This window comes from Gopherus flavomarginatus, chromosome 5 (assembly GCF_025201925.1).
Source record: "Gopherus flavomarginatus isolate rGopFla2 chromosome 5, rGopFla2.mat.asm, whole genome shotgun sequence".
Lineage (NCBI taxonomy): Eukaryota > Metazoa > Chordata > Testudines > Testudinidae > Gopherus > Gopherus flavomarginatus.
The window spans coordinates 149,246,330-149,266,728 of NC_066621.1; the positions used below are offsets into that span (position 1 = coordinate 149,246,330).

At 40.1% G+C, this 20,399-nt stretch overlaps 1 protein-coding gene across 8 annotated transcripts in view; it reads right to left on the reverse strand.

Annotated features, from left to right (window-relative positions):
* Window positions 1–20,308, reverse strand: part of ARID4A (AT-rich interaction domain 4A) — a 65,626-nt gene extending 45,318 nt beyond the window's left edge. For 2 of the 8 annotated variants that reach the window (XM_050952520.1, XM_050952515.1), the window contains exons 1-9: window positions 20,073–20,185; window positions 19,033–19,222; window positions 18,628–18,700; window positions 16,698–16,808; window positions 13,953–14,018; window positions 12,505–12,595; window positions 1,016–1,095; window positions 827–921; window positions 8–140 (exon numbers count right to left, since the gene is read on the reverse strand). In XM_050952520.1, coding sequence (XP_050808477.1) covers window positions 8–140; window positions 827–921; window positions 1,016–1,095; window positions 12,505–12,595; window positions 13,953–14,018; window positions 16,698–16,808; window positions 18,628–18,633 — 582 coding nt within the window. In that variant the 5' untranslated portion in view covers window positions 18,634–18,700; window positions 19,033–19,222; window positions 20,073–20,185. The other 6 variants (XM_050952522.1, XM_050952521.1, XM_050952517.1 and 3 more) reach the window with 5 other exon arrangements.
* Window positions 20,309–20,399: the final 91 nt, after the last annotated feature.

Genomic DNA, 20,399 nt, shown 5'->3' on the forward strand with positions numbered 1-20,399 from the left:
TACTTACCAAAGCCGGATACCAGTCAGTTTTCTCCGAACAAAAAATTACACTGACAACTTTGCCAAGCAGTTCATCATTAAGACGTCTCTTATCTTCCTCTTCCTCTTCACTACTTTCTTCCTCTTTTTCATCTTCAGTGCTAGAGGATTAAGCATACAATACTTTAAAACAGTCTTAATTTGAAGATAAGAATTGTGAGGAAATATAACTCATAAAAGCAGCAGTAAAAAACTGGTTTAAGGCCACAAACTAATTTTTAAAAGCAAAAGGTTGAACTTGAAAAAACTGAAATAGTAAATGAGCATAAATTAAGTAAAAGGAGTTTGAATTGCTGAAGTTCCTCTGCGCTCACCATTATAATTACTGTATTTGTACTGCAGTACTACCTGGGAGCCCCAATCATGGAACAGGCCTCCACTGTGCTAGGTCCCGTACAAACACAGAACAAAGAGCATTCCTGCCCCAAAGAGCTTACAAACCTGAAGCTTCCATATGTACAGTTTTACCAATTTAAATGCCTAAGCATGTTAAAAATCCTAGATTTACTCATATACCAGACAAACTTTTTTCATAAATTTGGAAGTGATTACATTTTAAAGCTAGTGCCCGACAAGATGAGCTGTTTTCAAATATATGCTGTGAATACAATACATGACAAAATAATGACAGTTTCATCCCTCCTACATCTCTCTTTTTAGTCATTTAAGACCAAATTCTGTCTGCTAGGCACACATGAATAGTCCCAGTGAAGTTCTAGGGTCACCAGACTTAAGCAAAGGACAATAAGGTAACAAAATAGCATATATAGAATTATAAAAAACTCACACAGGAAGAGAAGATCTTCTCCCTCTGTTGGATTTCTTCCCAATTACTGGAGTTCCAAAGTGCTCTGGATTTGTTAGTGGCAGTTGGTCAAGTGTCTAGGAGAAGATGGGAATATAAATCAGCCTGCAATTCTTCCACAATGTAAAGACTTTTACTTTCCAGCTTGAAGAAAAGTTAACATCTCCTTACCTCACTTTCTGCAAAGTGTCTCTCCCCCTTCAAGCACAATGAAGTTCGTCTCAATGTTCTCTCATCTCCATCATCAAAAACTAGAATGAAGTCAGAGACAAAGATAGTGGCACAAGATTTGCAAATGTAACTAAATGGACAGTTTGCTATTCAAAATCATAAATTAAATAATCCTGTAGAATATGCCTTTGAGGACTTAAATTAAGCTCTTTGGTTCAGAAGTGGAAAGAAGTCTGATAGTCAAGATCTGGCCCAAGAGCAGGCAAACATTTCAGCACATGGATTCAAAGTCACTGGAAAAATCAGGCTGCCAGCTGCACCAGTCTCAGGGTTTGTCATCTCTCTTATCAATACACTCTACTACTAAAGACCACAGATATTGGCTGCTTGCCAGTTATCATTCCCAACCAACATCCCCAGCTGGGTTGAAACACCCAATTATTTCTGATTTAAGCTGGGCCAGTCTCCCAACTCTGTTTCTGTTGCCATGGGAAATAGGAAGCAGGCAACTGTCCACATGTATACGCTGTGAGGAAATGCTACTAGTAGGCAGACAAATATACATGGAGGTTTCTGCTACAACACAAAATACTATGCTACAGATAAGAGGAGAACTGGAAGCCCACATGTGGTAGTCTGGCCATCTCTGTTCTAGTCCCTACTGGACATTTTGTTCACCTCACAAAATCACATATAATCAGAAGAAAGTCATCTAAATTTGTAACGCATGGCCAGGAGAAACCTAGAAAATAATAGTGAGGCTGTTACATACATGGACTCAAGTATGCTGGCGGATATATAAAGAATAGCTTGTGCTACTCCTGGTTACAGGGATGGGCTAACAGGACTATTACAATAAAATTCCCAACTTCTTCCAAAAGAGGGAATTTTACCTCTAAAGTAGTTTTTAAGATTGTTAACAGTTTAATATCTATGAGAGTCACTGTATACTTTAATTAAAATGCATAAATCCTGACTACATTTGAAGTAGAATGTATACATTTTGGCAATTTTGCATTTTACATTCAGAAACCCTGATCCTAAAATCAGAACATCTGAGCAAACCCTTGTGCATGTGCAGAGACCCAGTGACTTCCAACAGACACTGCACTAATCGAAGGGGTCCATGGCCTCCATTCAGTTGCAGGATATATATTCTGTATTACACTATTAGGAAGAGCTTGTCTATCCCATAGCCAGTATATACCACACAGTCTGGACATATTTGTTTTATTAGTGTGATAACTGTGGCATGCTTTTTACAAGAAAAATCTCTCAGATTAACGTGAATACAATATATTTGTATTGCTAAAAATTCGATACATTTACATCAAGATATAAAGCAGAATTTGTAATTTAAATTATTCTTCTGTAATTCTAGTCTGCCAACCAAAAAGAAAAGAAACCACCATGTTCTAACAGCCTAATTTGAGACTAGAAACTGCAAGAGTAATTAGAAATAAAGAGCAGAGTATGCAAGCAATATCTTAGCTGGCCTACTAAGCTTTATAATTTGCATGTTGTCTCCCAACTGAGCTACTTTGATAGAGGTAAGCCAATTGATTCAGCTTGTTATACTTGTTCACATTAACTACTATTAGTTTTAAAAGAGCAAGCAATCCTGCTCCCTAACTGCCTTCCAATAATCTCTCTCAAAACTATTAAAACATAAAATTGCTAGATAGTAACTACAAAATAGTCATACAATATAGGTTTGCATGTATTTTTATTAATGTAATCTATTTTAAAAGTTTAAACTCTATTACCTAGTTTCCCGAAAAAGCCACTGTGCATATTTTGCTCTTTGACTTTCAAATTATATCTTATCCATTTTTTTTGGCCAGTAATCAATGTTACTTTCATTGTGTAAACAAGACCTTAGCCCCTCACCATGTCTTCTCCTCCCACCAGATTCTACATGGATGTCAAAATACGGAATTTGTAGACATAATCATTTCATGATGTTCAGCATAAGATAACTTCACCACAGCATCAAGCAAGACATGACAGTGGACTGCAAGGGAGAAATCATGCCTAATTTATCTGATATTTTGGAAGCTAGATTTTTAGAAAGAAAATCTCTCTCAAACAAGTTTGATATAGAAAAAAAAAAAGGAAACTCCAAGCTAAAGCCAGCTGATTGAGAGAGCTTCCATGTTATATTTTTAGGGGACAGTACAGGATGCTCAACTGTTTAAGGTTTTGCAGCCGTACAAAACAAATCCTATTTCCTTCCCAAACATGTCACACTAATCCTCCAATTAACTACTCAGCTTTAATTTTACTGTGAAGACTAACATGTTAACATCCATCAAGAACAAAAAATCCCCAAAGTTAAATACTGAGCAAAACGTAAGTACATCACACAATATAGTATATTTCATTAAAAAATTAAAAATAAGATCTCTTAGGCTGCTTGTGACAAAAATAGGAAATGTGCTAAAAAGGTCTTTCCTTGGCTAGGATCAAACATCTCATTTAACATGTGGCTCAGGAACTCAAATAACAGGACAGTGAAGTGTTATCAGAACTAATTTATCTTTATCTCAGAACTTCAAATTTCTCTTTCATGGGCAGAGAGGCAAATCTCCTCCCATACTCTCACAGGTGGAAGAAATGAGGGTAATTAACATGTTGAGAGAGATCTGAGTGTCCCCCTGCACCTCTTACAGACCTTTTCTACAGCTCCTATAGCCCTCCCAGCCACACATCCCCTTTCGCCACACCTGAACAAAGGGAAGACTCTTCTGTCTAATGCCTTGCTGCAGGCAGTCCTCTCCCTGCAAGTCCTGGTATTTGTCACCTCTGCAATCCCTGGTGCCAGCTACAAAAAAGTGGCTCCTTCTAGCACAACAGTTTGTCTCTTACAACAAAAAGGGAATCTCATTGTGCAAGCTGCCAAGGGAGACAGACTGAGCAAGCACTAGGACATTCAGTAACAACCACAGCTGAAACAGAGTGCAGCTAAGACAGTCAAGACACGCCCCCACCCTCATCATGAAGAAAAGGGTAGGAAGGAAAGCCACGAAATCTGAAGGGATACAATTATTTGTACAGCACTCCTTCCCTCATCTCCCTTCCATACACTGGCCAACTGAAGCAGCTAGCTCTGCATTTCAGGAAGGAAAGGTGGAAAAATACGAATTTCACACCCTCCCTCCTGAACTCTAGCAGGCCAAGCAATTGGTTTAAGAGTTAAGGAAGAGTGGGGGGGGGGGGGGGGGGGGAGGGAATGTGTCTGTTAAACAGCCATGTGGGATTCCCCTGACTGGGGGCAGAGGAAATACACTGCAGGCTTAAGAGTGCATGATCCCTTCAATTTATTTAAAGCCCCGAGTTAAAAGCTCCATTTTTATTTTGTTTCTGCAAAACTAGGACTGAAGGGTTTTCAAACTAAAATAATGGTTAATGTTCAAGTAATTTGACTACAGGCAATATAAACAAACTACGCAAAGATTTATGATGTCTGTCTCTATTCCAACCTGTGGCTATCCCCACATCTGATGCACAATACAAAGGATGTTTTTAGACAGTTATTACAAGCCTAAATTAATAGTTGTAGACTGGAGGGAAATAGTGTCCCACAGCACTATGGTTACTTACAAAACCCAAAGCAAAATCCTTTAAAATATTACTGTAGAGGTGACTGTTTGATCTTTGGGAAAAATAATTGGGGGCAGGGAGCACGAAAAAAGGAGTAATTTTTTTTTAAAAAGGGTCACACTTATTAAATTACTTTGAGGGCAAAATGAGGGATTCCCTTTGCTCACATAGGAGTTTCTGTAAATATAATAATTTACAGATCATTCCACAAACATAAGAATAAACAAAGGATGCTAGCCCACAAGGACAGGTACTCCACAGAAGGATTTTTTTGTGGATCAGACCAATGGCCCATATAATTGAGACCACAGATCAGTGTTTCCCAAACTTGGGACTCCGCTTGTGTAGGGATAGCCCCTGGCCAGCAGCCTGTTTGTTTACCTGCTGCGTTTGCAGGTCCGGCTGATCGCAGCTCCCACTGGTTGCAGTTTGCTGCTCCAGGCCAATAGGGGCTGCTGGAAGCTGCGTGGGCCGAGGGACAAACTGGCTGCCACTTCCAGTGGCTCCCATTGGCCTGGAGCAGCAAACCCACTGGCTGCGATCAGTTGGACCTGCAGACACAGCAGGTAAACAAGCCTGCTCACCCCGTCAGGGGCTTTCCCTAAACAAGCGGTGTCCCAAGTTTGGGAAACTCTGCCATAGATGAATAATTCAGAGGAAATCACCAAATTTCCATTAATGCACCGAAGTGTGCAATACTAAACAGTGAGGATACATTATTCCCTACTCCAGCTAGAGATCAGGTCACACAGTGAAGGAGGAGAATGCATAGCCCCTGTATTGCAGAAGTTATTCTTACTTATATACATTAGCCAATCCTCCACTGAGTTTGACTAAATTATGGGCCAGAATAATATCCTGCAGAAACAAGTTCCATGGGTTAATTATATTGCTTAAGAATCTTTAAGGTTATCAATTCTAAATTCACTGCCTTTTGATTGCAAGTGCCCTCTAAATTATGTATTATAGTAAAGGGTAAACAGAAGCACACATCTGACCTTCTCAATATCTTAAAAACAAACCAAAAAACACTCACTTCTACCATCTCTCTCACTGTTTTTTTCTAAACTAAACAGTCCTTGTGATTTTAATCTCTTCTCTTTTTAATCTACTTCATATGCAGCATTCTTCAAATTAAAGTCTCCCTAAACGTGAACTTTTAATATAGATCTTAAAAGGTTTAAAAATAGCCTTTTCAGAGTACAGCATCGAGGACCCACAAATTGAGGACTCCCTGAATATCAAGCAACAGGAGAGCTGCAACAATTCTACTGCCTCCGTGGCATTTTGACACCATGGTAATGGACCTGGCAAAAGAACATAAAAAGACAAAGCAAAAATAGGTACTGATATTAACAGGGAAATAACATGGTACCTTTTTGTTTTCCCAATATGCAATATGCATTTGTTTTCAGTAACTGATTGACAATGTCAAAAAACTAACTTAAAAAAGATTAGTGAAAAGAATCTATTTTCCCCACTTTGTTTACTTTGCATATTCAAAAGCACTTTGCATAACCATGTTTCACCATTTCCCCTTTATACTCTGTCACAATACCCAAACAAAAACACACCAAAAACATGAGTTTATAACCCGTTAGAGTTACTATCAATTTAACCAGTTACAAGTAACTGTTCACTTTCTGTCCATAAAGAAGCTTTCCTGACATCACATCTGTGTTTGTCCAGCTACATGCTGCCTAACCATTTGTATAAGTACAAGCCGGGCAAATTTGGGCAGTTTTCCCCTGGTACCTTAATAAGGCTTACAATTCCTGGGTGACAAAGAATACACTGTCCTTCTACTCCCTGTTACAAAAAAGGCTACTATAACAGCAGTAGCTTAGTTGCTTGTCTAATGGTTGCAATTATTGCTTCCCACTAGAGGGCTTTATCTAGTGACTCAAGCCACTTCAATACTTTACAGAAGTATACAAAAGTAGCACAAGATATCCAGAATAAGGAACATGTACATTTTTTCACTTCCTGACCTGCTGGAACTCGGATAATGTACCTGAGCACTAGGAAAGGGAGAGGAAGGAGAAGAAATCATCATTAGGAGCTTCATGAACAACTCATTCTGGATTTTTAATAGACTAGCACTGACTTCTAGGCTAAAAAATATATACACACCCACACCCACTAGTGAATATTTCTTGAAAGAGAGCAAAAGGACAGACATGAACAACTCTTAACTGAGCATGCATAAGAGCACACTCTGAAGGTAAGCCAACACCACAAGACAGTGAGTACAAAAGCATTTCACTGAGGTCTCTGAACAAGAAATAAATTGTCTTTCATACTAAGACACTGCTTTTAACTTCTGTTACTACTTCAAATTTACAGAAACAAGTTTCCTCTTACAGAAATGTTTTTTTAATTTTTTTTTTTTAATATTCAGGGCTAGGTCCAAAATTGATCATAATCATCTTAATGCTGCCTTTGGCAGCTGTTGCAAAACACCTATAGAACCATATAGTGTATTTTTATTATAATTGTCTCAGAGGCCTATTTCAATATTTAATATTCAAGTTAATATTGGAGAACATTGTGGATGAAACACACTATAAAAAATAAGCCTTCGTTCTAAAATGACTTGGATGAAAACAGATCTGATAGGCTGAAGACTGTTTAAATCTATATAATTATCTCCTAGTGATAACAGACTGCACATACTGAGCCTATAAATTCTCTTCAAAAACAGAGGAACACCCCACCAAATTTGTAATTATTTAAAATGAGCTTTTTAAAAATTCAAGTTAGCTGCTTGTTTTCCAAGGTACTGGAACTGCTGCCACTTCTTTATGATGAAGTGATAAAAGACTGGTGTGCACAAAAGAGGTTTTTCTAGAGTCTGTTAAACTTTTACTCCATATCTCTTCTGTTTCTTTCTGTATCTATACTTTCAGGTAAGCAGCCCAATTCCAAAAGCATTTCCAAGCCCCAGTTTAAAATTCCAACATCACTGTTCCTCTGCTGTGCCATCATTACTAGATCAGGATTTTTGATGCAGAGGTGGCTCCATGGCAGAAACAATGAAAATGAAAGTCCATTTGATCATTTTTTGAACAACCTGTTAATCAATTTAGAGCAGAGCAGTACCATTCTAATAGCTAAGAGAATTATTTCTAAAAGCAAAGTGCTTTATCTTCATTGTTGCTATATCAATATCAAGACCCTAATCAGAGACAGTGGCAACAAAGTAGCCTAGTCTAGAGACTAAGGCTGGAACACAGTGAGCACTTTCAGAACAGACTGGCTCACTTTAGGACACTGGGCAAGTAATTTAGGCCAAAACTGTTTCAACTGTCCACTAATTTGTATGTGCGCGCGCATCTGAACATGGATCCAGATTTTCAAATGTGCTCAGAATAACTAGTGATGTTTAAAGACAGGCACTAGGTGTCTCAAAACATACACCTGAAAAATGATACACCAGTTAGTGGACCCTTTTGACAATTTTTGCCTTAATCTATGTGTCTCATTAGCGGTCCTGTTCTTTCAAAAGGCATTAATACTTACCTACCTTCGTAACTGTTTTCAGATCATTGGAAAAATTATGCCATGTAAGAGGAAAATAAATCAGAACTGGAAAAGCATTGATAATTTCAATGCAAGCTTCCCACACTGCCCTACCACTGAAACTTGACCTGGATCTGGTAGGGATTCCACAAGTGAAAGGGTTGTTCAAGTCCCCAAGTCCATGCAGTTCTTGGTCAATCTGTTTAAACAGCCAACAAGGGTGCTAAATATTATAACTTAAAACCATTCACTAGGAAACTGAGTCAAACTCAGTGCCCAGAAGTTACTGTACAGACATCATCTTTAGGTCACTACTAACCCACAGTAAATTGGAACTGGTGACCGAGAGATGAAAGGTTGTATGTCATTTCTATTTCCCTGAGCTACAAAGTTCCCCTATTTTTAAATGTAAACTAACTTCTTTATCAGAAATCTACACTTCACAATGTATGCACTTTGGTCAACTTTACCTCTGGTTTGCAAACTGACAAATGCATACCCTGCCCATTATATACTATTATTTACTCACAAAAATGAACTTAGGTAGTCTTAAGTCAAGGGTACATGGCTAAACAAACTGGAAGTGCATTATGTTTAAACTCCAGCTTTTTTTTACAGCCTTAGATACATTCAGTGTTCTATGGCCATGTCTACATCTAAAATTTTGCAGCGCTGGTTGTTAAAGCTGTATTAGTACAGCTGTATAGGGCCAGCGCTGCAGAGTGGCCACACTTACAGCAACCAGCGCTGCAAGTGGTGTTAGATGTGGCCACACTGCAGCGCTGTTGGGCGGCTTCAAGGGAGGTTCGGGGAACGCGAGAGCAAACCGCGGTGAAGCTGGTCTCCTTTCCCGGTTTGCTCTCTCGTTCCCCGAACCCCCAAACAAGCAGGTCTCCTTCCCTGCGGTTTGCTGGGTGGTTCCGGGAACGCGAGAGCAAACCGGGAAAGGAGACCAGCTTCGCCGCGGTTTGCTCTCGCGTTCCCCGAACCCCGAGCAAGCAGGTCTCCTTCCCTGAGGTTTGCTGGGTGGTTCCGGGAACGCGAGAGCAAACCGGGAAAGGAGACCAGCTTCGCCGCGGTTTGCTCTCGCGTTCCCCGAACCCCGAGCAAGCAGGTCTCCTTCCCTGCGGTTTGCAGGGTGGTTCCGGGAAACGCGAGAGCAAACCGCGGCGAAGCTGGTCTCCTTTACCGGTTTGCTCTCGCGTTCCCGGAACCACCCAGCAAACCTCAGGGAAGGAGACCTGCTTGCTCGGGGTTCGGGGAACGCGAGAGCAAACCGCGGCGAAGCTGGTCTCCTTTCCCGGTTTGCTCTCGCGTTCCCGGAACCACCCAGCAAACCTCAGGGAAGGAGACCTGCTTGCTCGGGGTTCGGGGAACGCGAGAGCAAACCGGGGAAGGAGACCAGCTTGATTACCAGAGGCTTCCTCAGGTATGCTGGGATACCTGCTTATTCCACGGAGGTCAAGAAAAGCGCTGGTAAGTGTCTATATTTGATTACCAGCGCTGGATCACCAGCGCTGGATCCTCTACACCCGAGACAAAACGGGAGTACGGCCAGCGCTGCAAACAGGGAGTTGCAGCGCTGGTGGTGCCCTGCAGATGTGTACACCTCCTAAGTTGCAGCGCTGTAACTCCCTCACCAGCGCTGCAACTTTCTGATGTAGACAAGCCCTATATTACTGTATGTAAGTATAACATGTAACTAAGTACTAAAAAGGGCAGAGTTCTGAATTATGCCAAAACGCTAACATTTTATACACCTATGTTTAAAATAACAAGTTAAGGGTTTAAGGGGGAGTAAAACTTCCACTGCAGGAAAACTTAAGAGGTCCCACTCTGCAGGCAATTTATGCATTTGCTGTGCTCTACCTGGTAAATCCTCCCTTCTCAATGTTTATTAAAAGCACCAGATAGTACAAATATATAAATGAAACCATGTGCATACCTAAATATACAATTCTATCTGTCTATTTGAAACACTGCACTTTCATACATACATAAAAAGGCAAGGATCATACCATTTACGCTCAGTATGATGTAAGCGTTCAGTGATTTGTTAACTCCAAGCAAAATTTCTTTAAAAAAAGCCAATTCTTATGTTCCTTATTCAAAACTACCTGCACATCATAGTAAATTTTTGAATGAGTTGTTATATCCAAGAACTTGAAAACTTGCACATGCAAAACTCATCCGCTGAATTTGACAAAAAAATCCTTTCCCACTTACATCAACTAACTCTGTTAAGTGCTTTTTTTTTTTTTAATTTTTGAGGGGGGCGGAAATTGGGACAGGAAGGTCGGTTTTCCAACTTAGATTCTTCTGGGGAAAAGACAAAACAATAGTTACAACCCAAAATGCAGATTTATTAAAAATCAATTAATCTGAAAATAAGAGTTTAGAACAGAAATATCAACTTAGTAAGTGTAACACTGTTAGTGCAACAGAGTATTTCCTTCTTCCTTCAATATGGGAAAGAAAATCTCTAAGCCAACAAAAATTCAAGTCAGCGTCCTTTGCCAGCTAGGTTGCACCACAGTATTGAACTAAATTGATGAGTACTCCTCTAATTCCCACAACTAAACTCCTAAATTATCACTCCTTCCCCCAAACTCGTCCTCACCCCACGTGCATGCACACGCACACACACACACTTAGAGTCATGCATCTTGAATTATGTCAGCTTATGCTACATTCCTGAAGCAGAAAACAAATAGCAGTGTAGATGGTCAACTTAAAACTAGCTCAGATCCATAGGATCACAATTATATTAACATAAAGTACTAAATCACGGACATCTAGAGCTCTATCCCGCTCCCACTAAAGTCAACATGAAAATTCCTGTATATTTCAATGTAAACCAAATCGGGCTGCCAAACCATTGCTTCTTTGTCTCCAAAGAAAAGGAGTACATTAATAATTAAGATAATAGACACGTGAATGCTAGTATGTAAAAAACTCTACTTTAAATTCTTCGGTATTCTGTTAAAAGCATTTCAATAATCTCATCACTGTTACTGCAAAAGGTAACAGACAAGGAAATGGGACCAGTGAATTTAAACATTCAAGAATTAATTTCTAAAGCAACACATAATAGAAACTGTACATATTTCTCCTATGTAAAGAGGTGCACATCACTCACACAGCTCTGGAAATATAATCCTCACTATCCCCAGTTTTTCTGGGGGAGCGAGGCACACGATAAGGACTGGTATTTGCAAGGATGTTTGATCTGCGTGAGTATTATATTATTTGATTGGCATCTCTAGTTAGTTATTTTCTGATTTCAGGGGAAGCTGATAGCATTAAAAGTATAATGACATAAAAAGCTGTGTCAGACACCTAGACACTAGACTATGCATTTTTATTAATAATCCAAAATAAATAAAGTTATCTATACAATGAGCCTAGTTATGGCTCGATGTCAAGTTTCATTGAATTGTCATTCAGTGTGACTAGTCATGATTTTACTGGATTTAGTTCCAATGACCATCTCAGCTATCTGTCCGTAAAATGAAAGCAAAACCTTCTTCTACATGTTAAGATTTAGTTCCTTTAAAGGAAACACTGTCAAAATGAAATGTAATCATTTCAAACAAAGGAGTAAAATCATGGTTTCAAGGTACTACACTCCTCTCTATTCTCTTAGGAATGTTTTCTTCTCCGTAGTAGCAATGTGTAAAACACCCACAACCCACCACATAAACGGGGAAATGACTGAGTATACAGGGGAACAACTGAAATTCTCTCTATAGAAAGTCTTAAAATCACATGTAAACAACCCAGAAATATACAGAATGTTTTTCCCACTAATCTTTGCAGTCACCTGTAACAACAGTAGGTAACAAAATTTTCAGACAGCAGTGGGATTTAAGTATGTCCTTTCAAAATAGCAATTAAGCAATGTTGTTTTCCAAGAAGTGAACTTGAATCAATATGCATCTGTTCGACCAACTGAAGTTTGATCATACAAGCAAACTATCAAAATCCATAGGCACTCATAACTATACTATTTGAGCACCAGACAATGAATTATCCTTACAACACCTGTGAAGAGCTCTGTGTAAGCTTGAAAACTTCTCTCTCTCACCAATAGAAGTGGGTCCAATAAAAGATATTACCTCACCCATCTCGTCTCTCAAACACCTCTATAAAGCATGCAATGATTGTTTTCTTAGTTGTAAAATCGAGATGAAACAAGAAGAGAGAGTTAAGTGATTTGCCAAAGGTCACACCAAAAGTCTATTAGAGCCAGATCTTAAGTCCTGTCCTGTGCCTTGAATACAAAACCAGTTTAAAACCAATGGACCAGTTTAAACCAATATATTGTACCAACATTAAAATTCATAAATTACATAGTTACTCACCTACAGTATACCAGCTGGCATCTGTCAATTTGTTGATAACAGCTTCTTGAAAGGATCCATCAGGCATCTTGGTTTCAACCATTGCACCAATCTGCAATATAAAATACTTCAAAATTATTATGTTATATACACTTATAGTCCCAGGTTCATACACTGGAGGTAAATATACCAATTCTTCCAGAAAGATCTGGGGGGAGGGGTTGGCAGGGAAGAGACTCATTTAAGTTTCACTACCCTTGCGAAATGCATGCATTGATTACACAGCCTCCGAAGTGAAAAATCATTAGCCAAATCACATTTTGTTCTGACTTGGTTTTAGTTAGCAGCGGGCAGTGAAATTAGCATACTGGGATCCCTACAGTGACTTTTGTATTATAACAAAAGGTAAGGTTACATTTTTTTTTTTTTATTGTAAACGTTAATAAGTATCATGGCAGAGGTGCAGGAACACAAGGATATGTCATGGAAGAGGGGGGAGAATGGAAGGCTCAGTCAGTGAGCCCACCCCACACTCACTCCACAGCAATGGGCCCTATCCTATGGGACTGGGCTCAGCTCTCCGCATTGAGTGCTGACAGCTGACCCATGTCGTCACAGCACTAATCAAATTTGGCCCTCTGTCTCTATATACAGAGGGATGGACACACCAAACCTGAGACGTGCTGTAACTGTCTGGGCCAACTTGCAACATTCAAAGGGGAAAGGTGCAGCTGCTGCAGTAGTCATAAATTTTATTCAAATTTGAGATCGAAACCCCACTAATCCAACATTTTAACAGTATTAGTAGTGGTATGTGTGTCTATAGGATAAGAAAATAAAGCCTGTGTTATAACATACATTTACTCTTTGAACTCGAACATCATGTAGATATGCTTCACTGTCAACTGGACAATGCAACAGAGTTCTGAACTTGGTCCAGATTTTGACAACAGCATTTACTAGTGTCTTTGAGGTAGCAACAGAGGAGGTAAAGACAAGGGAAAGGCAAAACCCCCAAGCAAATAATAAGGGCTACCCAGTGTACTGCCATTTCTGCAATGAGTATTTTATACTAGTCACCTGCTCTAACAGCTCCTGAGTGAACTGGATATACAGCTTGTTTACTCCTGTCTAATGTCTCTATTTTGCTTGACAGAGACATAAATTTGGAAAGGTCAACTAACATATTTACAAAAATAGTCTTGCCTGCAATAACATTTCCATACAAAACTAACTTGTCAAAGGCATAGGGATAAACATCATCTTTTAAAAACTAAAATATTAGCTAATAATGATAATTACTCATTGAGGGCCTGATCCACAGCCCATGGAAACCAATGGGAGTTTTTCCATTGACTTCAACAGACTGTGCATTAGATGCTCAATGTCTAAATGTCAATGTCTAAAGTATCTACATTTAAAATTATTACAATTTAATTGTACATTTGAAAAACATGCTGCATACATACTCTTAAAGGTCCTTTTACTTGGTCATCTTGCACTAACTGAGCTGAGTTATCCTGTTTCAGGATCACCTGAAAAATATTTTAGAAATAAGCATATACATTTTACTTTCATACTTCCAAAAAGCATGCACAACAATCCTTATGACAATGTCTAAAAAGTTAGAAAATACAACCCTTATCAAAATTGCTAACATTATTTAGTACAAACAATGACAGTATTCGAATTCATAAGGAGCCCAGGTGCCATCTGAATTACCAAGTAAATACCATGCATTCAATACCCAACTTAATGAATTAGTTTGTAGTTAAGAGGATATCTCACCTAAATCAAATCTCAGTCATACCAATAAAAAAAAAAAGATACTTTTTTTTAATACAATTATGAGCTTGGAAAATAACACAATAATGGCTTTACCTGCAGTGGGCCACTAGGCTAGAGGATTAAGAGTTATACTTCTCTCACGTCATCTGTAGCATTCACTATTAACAAAGCCACTGTATTTCCAGGGCAGAGAATTTCCTGCAGAATCTACTCTTTGCTGCAGAGGGCTTGTCAACATGGTAACATGAACCAAAATAACCAAAATCAGTTGTAATTCACACCTTTAGTTATTTTGGTACAAGTCAGTATGTGGACATTCTTTAGAGTGCCCACACACAGACTCACACATTAAAGTTGTGAATTTAAACCAATTACGTTTTTTTAATTCCAGTTACTGTGTACAAAAGACCTAAGTTTTCCTTCCACAAAAATTATAGTTTCAGCTCTCATAGTTGTGAAGACAACCCTGAAAATATGTAGACCCATGTGTGGATACAAAATTTGTATCTGCATCCGACCCACAAAAATTATCCTCGCATATAAAGTGCATATCCACAGATTTCCAGGATTCTAGATACAAAATGTGCATCCATCTTCAATCTGCAATCCACCAAAAAGGTCCATGGATTTGCAGAGCTCTAAAAATACGGATTGATGTTTGTCACTTCCTGCAGAGAGACTGCAAACAGGAACTTCAAGAAATGTAAACTGGATCATTCATTTCCACGGACTGTTAACTTTGAAACTTAAAGATGAATGTAGGATGTCAACATTGTTAATTATTTTACTGCTGATCATTTTAACAGAAACATCTAGCTAATGCATTTATCCTACAATTGCAAAATGCTTCCCACCTCTCTGCAGTGGCCAAGAGTCAAAACTGCTCTCTTTGCATCTACCAAACTCTCAAAATTCCTCCCAAAAAACTTCTACAAAGTAGTTATTCTTTGTCAATATAAAAATCTGTGGAACACTAAAACATGAACACGAGGACATACAATAAACTACAGTTAAAAGTAGAAGTGACACTGGAGCTACTGTACAGATTGTATTATTCATTTTCTTATTTAAGGTGCATGCAGGCATACCCATACCTTGTGAAAAGCCCTACTTGGCGTAGGCACAAGGTGTGCCCACATGTACCTAACTGCAAGTTCAGGCTTAACTAATTAAAAATGTCAAATTTTAAAATGTAAATGAGACAGCAGCAGCAGCAATATTAGAGATCCCAGGGACCGTACAGTGGAGTATACAGGGCCCTAACTATGATCCAAGGGGAAAAAATTCACATCTGAAAATAACCTAAATAGTCTGTGGACCAGTGCAGACCAAAAAGGTGGAATCCATTGCTTTCCACAACAATACCCTCATTCAAACAGATTTTAAGAAGTGCCACCAAAATCCCATAATTTGCTTGTTGGTGGGAAGGGAAGAAGAGATTTGTTTTGAAATTCAGGGAAGGTACTTTGATATAAAAGTGATGAGGTCCATATAAGCACCCAGATAGACAGATCAAATAGAACACCGAAGTACAAAGCACATAGAAACTAAGATGTGTACCAAAAAATAACTGGATTTCATCTAATTTTTTTGGTCACTGTAATAGCTCATAAACACAGTGTCCTGAATGCTAGGCTAGAAGGTAGCCTACAAAGTTCCTACAAAGTGCAAAGTAAATTTTTGGATCTAGTCTGCATGCTGTGTAAACATGTATGTTTGGACAGTTTCATTCTTGATCTCCATCTTTTATAAGAGTGTTAAAAAAAGAAAGACAAAAAAAAAAGCAATTTAGAAGGAATGCCAAAACAAAACAAAAAGTTTCCTCCTGTATCAATGTACACTAAGTTTTAGCACAATCCTTGTCTCGGAAATTACATACAACTAGAGCTTGCTGCTTTGAAACAGTTTTAAAACTTTTGTTTACATTTAACAGACATCTCATGGACAATTCTGAAAAATTGTTCAATGGAAATAATTTTCATCTCCTCTTTGCTTCCTAGCTATAAAACACCGGGGATGTCTGTAGGATATATAATCTTTGCTTCTGAAGAATCTTTGCTCCTAGTTCTTATTGCTCACCTAAAGCCATAATACTCTATTTATGCCATCAACATTGATTACTGTGGAACTGATATAGTCACAAACAGAAGGTTATAACTGCAAATGAGAAAAAGTAGCAAGAGCAGATAAACTTATTTTAAGAATTATTTTTATGCTAGTACCCTTGAAAAGAATTTTTTTTAGATATGACAAACATAATTGCACCAATATAGAATTACTTTTAAAAAAATCTTCCCAAGAAATGTCTACAACTTTGTATAACCATACACTAATGTTAAGGGGTATGATTTTCCTTGACAACCCTTTTAATATATTTTCTAATAAAAACACATGGAAAGCAATAGCACTAATGTCATAAATCCTACCTTGACTTTCACCAGCCTCTTCACTGTCTTAATCTTTGCCTCACAAAAGGCACCACGGTACTTGGCACTGACATCAGTTCCCACTGTCAGGTAGGCAGGCTCATCTGCTGCCTAACAAAGGAGAATAAATTAGAACAAAGTTTAGTCTTATATTTTACAAAAGTGTATTTCGTTAAAAATAATAAACAACAACAACAACAACAACAACCACCTTCTTTACAGTTGCACCACCATATATTCAAATATATTCCCAAATGTTTAGTCCTATTGACCATTTCTTAATTAGGTCATAAATGATGATTTATGTTGCTTCCCAATATTGCAGACAGCCTAATCTTTCTTTACAATAAGATCTGATGTATGCTAAAATCTAAAACGTCAACTCTTTCCTAATAGTGGCCCTTAATTTTGCTCCAATTAAATCCATGGAGCATGCCAAGCGTTTTTTCCCCCCCCAAGATATACACCTTTTTACCAAGGTGCTGTGCATAACATTTTAACCATATTTAAAGTTTCATTGCACAGGAATTGTTTCTAAACAAGACATACAACTTCAATCAAACAGACAGTGTAAGAAAAGTGAGTGGTACGGATTTTTCCTACGTAATTATTTTCATGTCTCCATTTTGCAAGAACGTACTAATAGTCATTTAAGTGCAGAAGTACAATTTAAAATAGCAACTTTAAAAAAAATGTAAGTAACTAATGAAAAATGAGTAATAATGGGCCAATGGTAATGGTTTGTAGCACTATTTTACAGCATACACAAATCATGATGATCCAAAGAAATAAATCAATTTTGCCAGTAAATTTCAGCATTGGGCTGGCTAAAAAGCTTACAGCACGCTGAGTTTACAGACACACGTTTTGCTCCAGGAATCTTGACAGACAGACAGACAGACAGACAGTGCAATAACCTCAAAGAGAACTGAAGCATATGCTTACAAACGGAGAGGGAAAGATAAATAGAAGGAGGAAGATAATTGCAATACATTGCTATAAACAATATGAAAGTGGTATTTCATTCTGAATGCAGCTGCATTTAAGACAATTGCAATTTCAAAATTTATACAATAACCATAACCTTTATGTACTTAAAAATCTCTTCGATTTATGTCATTTCAATGGAAAAAAAAGTGTTCTGCGGTGTTCTCTACATCAGATTTTCTGAAGGAAAAACAGCAAAAGAGCTACAGAAAAGTTTGCTGTAACCTTTCAAACACGTATATTAAATGTTATTTTTCTTCCTTGAAAGGTCTTTGTTAAGACTTATTTTTCCCCCAAAACATGTGCAAGTTTATCATTTTCAAGAACATTCGTGTGTACCTGGGCATTATTATTTTACATTTTATTTTCTTTATTTGACTTTTACACTGATCAATAAACTTATGCTAAGTTACTATATTAAAAAAAACAAGATACAGTAAAATAGGAAATCAATACATGCTATGGAATATTTTGTATTGATAATGCACACAAATAATGAACTATTTTTTGCTTGTCTCTGCATCTAAGAAGTGTTTCCCTCCATGTGACTTACCCTGCAATTGTTAAGCCTTTGCTCTGGAAAAACTGAAACTGCTAAGGAAGGACAAACGCTGTGGTTCTGCAAACTCACAAAAGCTACAGCCAACACAGGAAGCATTTAAAGATAGTACTCCAAATGACAACAAGTCAAAGGCATCCTATGTTTCCAAAGTGTTGTTACTGCATAGGTGAGGGATTGGGATGAGTTGCCCTTCAATGAGAGAGAAGAAATGGGATTTCATTCCATTCACATGTGCGGATTTTCACAGCCAACTTTATTTTACTGTTGCTCCTCGAAGATACATTGATTAAAAATGAAACTAATAAGGTGACTGGTGCAGGGAGAAGAGAAAGAGCACAAATGCTTCCCCTACGCCTCATCTCAGGACCTGGACAAACTTACCTTCATCTTTGAAGGTTATTTGAGGGATTCCAGCTCAAAGATTTATCTTGACTCCAGTTATACAGAAAAAAAGCTAGAAAACAAGAGAAGGAAGATGATCAGACACACATCTGCATGCATGTGGATTTATTAAAAAGGAAATATCTTGATCTTGGGAGAGCATAATTCAGCTATAAGCATATGGAAGATTATTAAACACACCCCTCCACATTGTTTACACACACCCCTCCACCCTACGAACACACCCACCTCATACATCCCTAAAGCATTCCCTCCACAGAAAGCCTCCGAGCCCCACTTGCTGCCCTGCGTGTGCAGCTGGAAGGGACAGCGAGGAGTGCTGAAAAGGGGTCCTTGCAGGGGACAAATGGGCCCTTGGAGATCTGAGCAAGAAGCCGCTACTACCTCCTTTTCCTTCCCGCTTTGGCTGCCTCCTGCTCTTCCTCAGCCCCTCCGTGTGTCAGGTCGCCATTACTCCCTCTGCCTTTGCACCATGTCAGGCAAGAAGAGGCTCCACACACACGACGTAGGCAAAAATCATAATAATAATACTAATAAGCTGCTCGCAGCTCAGCTGCTGGGACAAGGGCAGTTCCTGCGCAGAAGAGACAAGGCCCTGAGCTGCCTCCTTCCCCTCTCAACTTTCTCAAGCACAAGAAGAGAGATTACTTAGGGAGGACCCTCCCCTCTCCTCTCCCCCAGAAGGCTTTAGCCTGGGACGCAGAGAGGAGTTAGACCAGGGCTTCCCCACACCCCCTGCCTCCCCAACTAGCCTCCAGACCCCCAACGCCTCCCCACACACGCTGTGCCCCAACTACCTGCCAGCCCCCCAACACCTCCCCACCTCAAATACCTTCCAGCCCCCCAACGCCTCCCCACACCCCCGGCTCCAACACTCCCCCCCTTCTCAAATACTCTTCAGCCCCCTCCAAACACACATAATCCAAACCCCCCCGCTGCCAGGGGGTGGCCCGGAGAGGGGGGCGGGGGGTTCGCCCACTGAGAGGGTGGGAAGCGAGGTCCCGCTGCCCCCTGAAGCTGAGCAGGGAAGAGCTGACTGGAGACGCGGGAGGGGGGCGGGCAAAGGGAACCTGCCGACTCCCCCCACCCCCGAGAGGGCTGACGGGGGCGTTCCCCTACCCGGGCCGGGAGATAAGTCGTCCCTGTCCTCCCTGCCGCGAAGAGGGGTCCTCAATCGGAGAAGGGAGGAGAGGAAGCGCCGGTCACCGCGCTGGGATGAGGGGTGGAGTTCGGAGGACGAAAGGAGTCCGAGTCCCGCTCTGAGGGGAACCGAACGGGGCGGGGGGCTGCCTCCTCCGTGACTGGGTGAGGGAGCCCCGATCCCCCGAGTCAGGGGTTCCGGGGATCCCGATCCCCCTTCCCCCGGGACGGCAGCGGAGTTGCGCTGCTGAGCCGCTCACTGCCCTCTTGCTCCTTCCCCCTACCTTTAAACTCAGAGCCAAGTAGGGATCTGCTGCGAGCCCGGCCCAGCCCCCAGCCCCGCTCGCAGCAGGCGCCTCAGAGACAGCGGCGGCGGAGGCAGCAGCGGCAGCTCGACTCCGCTCCACCCCCCCCCGTTCCAGCCCGGACTCGTACCGAATCACCAGCGATCAGCCAAATAACAAGCTGTTGAGCAGTATCTGCCCTGCTCGAACTCCCATTGGCCCGTCGTGACGCCCAGGGGGCTCTACCTTGCCCGGATTGGGCGCCGCGGACAGCCCCCTCCCATTGGTCACAGGGTAGCAGTGAGAGCAGATTGGTCAACAGACGAC